Source organism: Muscardinus avellanarius, assembly GCF_963383645.1.
Source record: "Muscardinus avellanarius genome assembly, chromosome: 12".
Taxonomy (NCBI): Eukaryota; Metazoa; Chordata; class Mammalia; order Rodentia; family Gliridae; genus Muscardinus; species Muscardinus avellanarius.
The window spans coordinates 25,298,768-25,305,511 of NC_137798.1; the positions used below are offsets into that span (position 1 = coordinate 25,298,768).

The 6,744-nt window shown below is 55.1% G+C and overlaps 1 protein-coding gene across 1 annotated transcript; it reads right to left on the minus strand.

The window, feature by feature from the left end:
* Positions 1-750: 750 nt before the first annotated feature.
* On the minus strand, positions 751-5,475 carry KLHL33 (kelch like family member 33; the record flags this gene model as incomplete). Its single annotated transcript, XM_080707070.1, has 4 exons — positions 751-1,303; positions 1,400-1,567; positions 1,692-2,616; positions 4,710-5,475. The coding sequence occupies 4 exons, from the start codon at positions 5,473-5,475 to the stop codon at positions 751-753; spliced, it is 2,412 nt and encodes an 803-aa protein (XP_080563196.1).
* Positions 5,476-6,744: the final 1,269 nt, after the last annotated feature.

Consider the following 6,744-nt stretch of genomic DNA (forward strand, 5'->3'; position numbering starts at 1 on the left):
CTGTTGGAGTTTTTTTTTTTTTTTTTCTGGTGGTACTAGGGGTGGAACCCAGAGGTTTTCTACCTCCGGGCTATACTCCCAGACCTTTTTTATATTTTTATTGGAAACAGGGTCTCACTAAGTTGCTGAAAGCCTCACTAAGTAGCTGAGGCTGGCTTCGAACCCGTGCGATCCTCCTGTCTCAGCCTCCCAAGCGTGGGGATTACAAGCGTGCGCCACCATGCCCGGCTGAGATTTTTTTTTTTAAGTACTGGGGATTGAACACAAGAGCATTCTATCTCCAAGCTACACTCTCAGCCCTTTTTACATTTTATTTTGAAACACTGTCTTGCTAAGTTGCTGAGGGTCTTACTAAACTGCTGAGGCCGGGCTTGAACCTCTGATCCTCCTTTCTCAGCCTTCCAAGTACTAGGATTACAGGTGTGCACCTGGCTTAGAGTGTATGACTCTTCCCAACCGGATGCACTTCCCCCACTAAGAATCCTTAAGCTGTGGAACTGCTCCTGGGTTGCCTCTCCTACTCAAATACTCAGCTTCCTGCCCCTCCCCAACACCCTGTCCCCAGGAGTTCCGCACCCACCTTTTCCTCAGTGGAGATCGCACATACAAAAGCAGTTTATGAACTGTAAAGCACTGTGTGAAAATAAAATGCTATTGGGAATAAAGTCTTCTTTTTCTCTCCTCTTCTTCTCTGTCCTTTTCTCGAGGTATTTCTCATCCCTTCCTCCTCCCATACACTCTTCTCCCCCTTCACCCAGCAGGCTTGGTGTGGTGCAGGGTGGGAGCCATGGCTGTGTGCTGCACCGTGGGGAGTGTCAGGATGCAGGCAGGCATCTCAGCCCGCGGCCTCGGCAGAGTTCCCAGACAGAGCCATCGGCCCAGGCCGGGGCAGTAGGCATGGATCAGGTGGGAGAGCGCATAAGTACGGTGGCTGTAGCCTCCCAGCACCAGTAGCTCCCCCTGCAGCACAGCACCCGCAGCCCCCACGTGGGGGGAGGGCAGGGGTGCCAGGCGAGTCCAGCTATCAGTCCTTGGCTCATAGGTCTCAAAGCTCAGCAGGTCCCCAGTCTCACCTAGCCCACCTGCCACATACAGTCGTCCGCCCAGAGCAGCCATGACATGGCCAGCCCGGGGCACCCCCATTGGGCTCAAAAGTGTCCCTGGCTTCTCAAGCTTGGGGTCATAGTGCAGCAATGAGGCCAGGAACTGGCCAGTCCCGTTACAGCCACCGCTCACGTACAGTCGACCCTCCAAGACGGCGGCTGCGTGGGCAAAGCGTGCTGTTGGAAGCTCAGGTGCTGGCCTAAGGGAGAACAGGGCACAAGATCAGGCAACTATCATCCTCAGCGCTGCCTCTGTTCCAAGCGAGCCTTCTCCCCATCGCCCCTCGCCTGCTCACCTCCAGACATTGAGCCCAGGGTCATAGGCCTCCACAGAGTTCAGGGCAATGCCATTGTACCGGCCACCCAGGGCATAGAGCTGTCCGTCCAATGCCACCAGGGGAAAAAAGCTCCGAGCCTGGCACAAAGGAGCCACCTCCTCCCAGTCCTCTTGACTGGGGTCCCACCTGGGTATAGTGGGACAAGAGATGGAAAGAATGACTCTGGGAGCCCGTGGCTGGCTAGGTGAGCAATTTCTCTCACCCACCTTGGGGCCTGCCACACACCCTGCCCACTGTTTGAGGGCCATACCTGAGAGTTGACGCCAGAATGTTGGAGTGGCTGTAGAAATCTTGTCCCCCACACACATAGAGGTCATTTCCAGCCAGGCTCGCAGCCCCATGCCGGAAGCGCCCCGGGTCAGGCAAGGTGGGCAGCCGCCCCCACTCCACAGTCCGTACCAGTCCTATGCCGCAGCGGAAGGCCCGGGCCCACCACACTTTTCGAGATGGCTGTCGTTGGGCCAAGTCAGGTGTGAGCTCATCCCCACCAATCACCACCAGTGCTCGGTCAGGCATCCTCCACCTCTCCTGACCTGGAACCTCGGCCTCCACCATCAGCTGGTGCAGCAGGTCTGGGGGCAGCGGTGCAGGGAGCCCAGCCGCCCGCACCTTCCGCAGCTCCCTGGTGCACATGCGGCCAAAGCGGACACAGCGCAGCAGGGCCTTGGCCTCCGACTCTGGGGTCTCAGGGTTGGCAGCTAGCCAACACCGTGCAGCCTCAAAGGCCTCAAACTCCTCCTGCACATGCAGCTCGTCACTGTCCAAGAGCTCGGCCAGGCAGGCAGCTGGTAGAGAAGGGAAAGTGGGACACGAAGCCACAGTGGGCAGGTGGCTGAGGAGGTAGTGACGAGCTTTGCTCCAGAGCCTCTCCAACCCGGGGGCTTCACCCATGGGGAACAGGGCCAGGCAACGTGTGGGGCTGAGGCCTCGTGCCAAGGCTCGCTGACACAAATCCAGGCAGGAAGAACTCTGGTACTGCAAGGCAGCCTGGGCAGCTCTCAGCAGGCCTGGCCATCTTGCCCGCACAACCCCGGAGTAGGCAAAAGAGACAAGGAATCGCAGGTCCTGGGGAGAGATGGTACGCAGAGACACTTGTGTTCCCTGGGATTCCCTCATCCCACTCAGGAGCATGGCCCCAAAGAACTCACTGCCACAGGCCAGGGCAGCTCGGTGCACTGTGGAAGAGGAGAAGAAGCAGAGGACTCAGCATCAGGCCCGATCCAGATGTGGCAAACCCAGCACTGGACCAACCACCCCAGGCCGCAGGCTCAGATCACAGTGCGCTGGAGTTCCATGGAGTGCTTAGGATGAAGCTTCGGGGGCCCCACCCCCAGGGATTCTGATTTAGTAGGTTTGGGCAGAGACCGGTGGCATTTGGACTTTAACAATTTCAAGCACCCTGCATGATTTTTATGTTAGTGGCATGAAGTTGCTTTGGATTTTGGAAACAGGTTAGTTAGAAGATTCTTTTACTGCGGTACTGGGAATTGAATGCAGGGCCTCAGATATACTAGGTAAGCACTCTACCACCGAGCCACCTTCCCAACCTCTGGGAGAAGCCTTGGTGGAAGAAGCTGTGAAGATGCTAAAGATGGCATTTGCTAAAAGTGTGGACAAAATAAACTGAATAGACCAATGTGCACCATATAGGTCTGTCTATTGTTTCTGGAATAAAGTTCTTTCTTTTACAATTGCAAGAGCCACAGCTGTCAGCCCTTCTGTTGGATTTTGCTGGAAAACTGTTACCACTCAAGAATGACCATCGCCCTAACCTCATCTGATGGCTGTCACCCTTCCTTCCTTCCTTCCTTTCCTTCTTTCTTTTTGGTACTGGAGGTTGAACCCAGAGGCATTCTACCTCTGAGTTATACCCCCAGACCTATTTTATTTTGAAGCAGGGTCTCACTAAGTTGCTGAGACTGGCCTCAAAATTGTGATCATTCTGGCCGGGCGTGGTGGCACACGCTTGTAATCCCCATGCTTGGGAGGCTGAGACAGGAGGATCACACAGGTTCCAAGCCAGCCTCAGCTACTGAGTGGGGCTCTCAGCAATTTAGTGAGACCCTGTTTCCAACAAAAGTATAAAATAGATCTGGGAGGATAGGCCAGAGGTAGAAAAGCCCCTGGGCTCCACCCTCAGTACCACCACCAAAAAAAAAAAAAAATTGTGATCATTCTGTCTCAGCCTTCTGAGCACTGGGATTACAGATGTGTGCAGCTATGCCCAGCTGTAACTTAAAACTTTTCTTGTGCCACATTACAACTCCATTTTCTAATTTTATTTATTTATTTATTTATTTATTTATTTATTTTGGTGGTACTGGGGTTCCTGGAAACCCTTCTACCTCCGGGCTACACTCCCAGACCTATTTTATATTTTTTTTATTTTGAAACAGGGTCTCTTAAGCCAGTGAGGCTGGCTTTGAACCTGAGCGATCCTCCTGTCTCCGCCTCCCAAGCACGGGGATTACAAGTGTGCGCACCACTCTCGGCTCATTTTCTAAAGTTTATGTGTCTTGACAATGCACAGCCCAGCAGAAGCAGACTGGATGGTGTGAGATGTGCCCTGTTCTAATTCGTTAACACCTCTGAGTTTAATGTTCCTGTCTGCACCTAGGAACAATGGTATGACCTCACTAGCTTTCAATGAGAATTAAAAGAGATGTGTGTGTGTAAAATTCCTGGTACCCTGAATCTCACTAAATTTTAGTAAAACCTAAGTAACAATTTATGCTGAGAAGCAGAGTTAAGTGCTATGACCTGGTGATTTTATGATTCTGGATGAACAGTACCAGTCCTTGCTCATTAGCTGCAGAACCCACAAGTCTGCCCTCGTGTCAAGCACTTAGGATCGTTGAGGGTTTGCAGCTGGGGCCTCGGTTTTTTTCCTGTATACTGAATATAAGATGCCAAGAAGGGCCTTAGATTAAGATGTTTTGAGTCAATCGTTTTGTGTCTGTTCTACTGCCAAGAACTGTACCCTTAGCTCCAGCCAATTGGCTGTAAATTCCTTGTTACTGGGCAGGAAAAAACCCACAGCCTGAAGGATCAATTTAAACCCGTCAATGTGTGCAGAAAACAACAACTCTACTGCGCCTGCGCAGATCTCGGTGACGCTGGCTTGGCGCCAAAAGTCACCCTAGGGAAATTCTGGCTGCAGCAAGGATCAAAGCCGCAATGGTGGAGATCAAATCACCTGCTGCGTGCACACAGCATGCCGGTAGCATGCACCTGCGGTCATGCAATGCCTCTCACAACGGGCCCTCACCCCGCAGCCTGTAGCCTTCGGCCTCCAGCTCCAGGTCGCACCCGACGCCCTCTCGGTACAGAAGCTCGATGCTGTGCAGGTTCTCCCTAAGCTCCTCGGCCTGGCTGACCTGCTTTTTATCTTCCCCCGCGTGGCCTGCCCCTTCGCATCTCCGCTGCGCTGCGGCCTTTACCCGGGGCGCCCCCAGGGCCTCGGCCGCAGCCAGCACATCCCCCCGCGAGGCGGGGCCCAGCACCCCCTCGTAGGCGAAGGACAGCACGGCCTCCCAGCCCCCCGGGGCCACGTCGAGGCTGCAGCGGGGCCGCGGGCCTCCACCGCCCAGCAGCCTGCTTCGAAAGAGGCTGCTGACTGCGGCCAAGATCACCCGATGCACCCCATATACCCGTCCCCCGACTGACACCTCTTCATCTAGCAAGAGCTTCTGCTCCCGCAGCCGCTGGGCTTCCGCGAAGAACTGGCTCGGGTGCTGCTCGCTGCGCAGCCCCTCGGGCTGCGACGCCTCTCCCCCGTCCTCATCCTGGTCCTCCTCCTCCTCTTCCTCCTCCTCTTCTAGGGACAAAGCTGGAGAAGGGAGGTTTCCTGGGCCCGGGGGTCCGGGGCCAGGCTCTTCCCGAGGAAAGGAAAGTAAGCCGGGATCCTCGTCTGGGGAGGGAGGCCAGGTGGGTTTTCTCCGAGCAGGCAAAGCGAATCCAAGGCCGTCCTTCTGCATTGGAAGGGAGACCCGTCCCAGGTCCGAGGGATGGTGGGCGCCGTCCAAGACGCTCATGGCCCAGGTTTGCCGGATTGCTGCAGGTGAGCAGGCAAGAGAGAAGGTCATCTTAGCCTACAGAGAAGCTAGAGGAACCAAGTCTCCAGCTAAAGGAGCTGTCAGTCTCTCCCCGTTCCAACCTTCAAGGTGACTGGAGGAGTGAGCTGAGCAGGGCTGGAACTCCACTACTGGGGTCCAAGCATGCTAGAAACATGCGTGGAGAGGTCCACTACCCCCACCCAAAACCTCCCATCTTCCCCCAGCCTCTTAGTACCCCGCAGGCGACACCAGCCTCTGCTCTGCTCTCACTGGAGCGCCTGTGGCTCCCGGCTGCTGTGTGCAGAGGGAGCTCACCCCTGTCCCAGCCAGCAGCTCCACCTGGCTAATTATAGCCGGCTAGGGAGGGCTAGCTAAGGACTGGGCTCCCAGTGCCCAGAACTCTGACACCCAATCCCCTGGGCCGTCCTGAGATGACTCCCCCACCCTTCCACCTGTAGGTCACTAGGGGGTGCTGAGTGAGGAGAATTCCGAAGCCAAGGAGCATGTGGACGACCCTGAGAGCGAAACAGGCCAGAAGGGTGGTGTGGGTTTCCGGGGTAGGGGTGGGTGAAGAATCTGGATCACACTGAACTGGAGAAGAGCGCAGAATGTCTTTTGAGTTAGTCGTGGGCTTCGCTGTGCATGATAAAGCTGGGACCTTAGAGTGAACAGTACTGATGTGAAGTACAAATAGCCCAGCTCTGCCCATGGAGGGCAGAGGGGAGGGGTTACTGAGGGGAGGGGGTCAGGGTTATATGACATAGGTAACTCACCTTGGCACCGCTTCCTGAGTCCTCAAGTGAGACCCCCAAGATCCAACCTGCATCTTCAGAAGAATTTGGGGGGAGTCTATCCTGGGCCACTGGGTGAGTGAACACACACATCCATTGTGTGTCAGTGGGGACCAGTGTCCTGGGCTAGATGGACTGGGATGCAGTTATTTTCACTGTTGAGGTAGGACATCAACAACCATTCCCTCTGCCCTGGACAACACCTTCTTTTTCATCCTGAAATCTGAGTGCCTGAGTGCTTGGCTGAAAGCCCCTAAAATGGGGTAATCATTTTGCAAGCCAGTTCTGAGTGTCACCCTAGGGAAAGAATTTAGGAAGGAGGGCAGCAGTGTGCTTCCCCTCCCCTCTCCACTGGAGGTAGGACAGGTCAAAGGCTGCTAGGGGTGACTCCCTGGCTTATATAAAGGCCCTTCCAGACTGCAAAGGCTGGCCAGGCAAGCAGACCTAACAGGCAGAG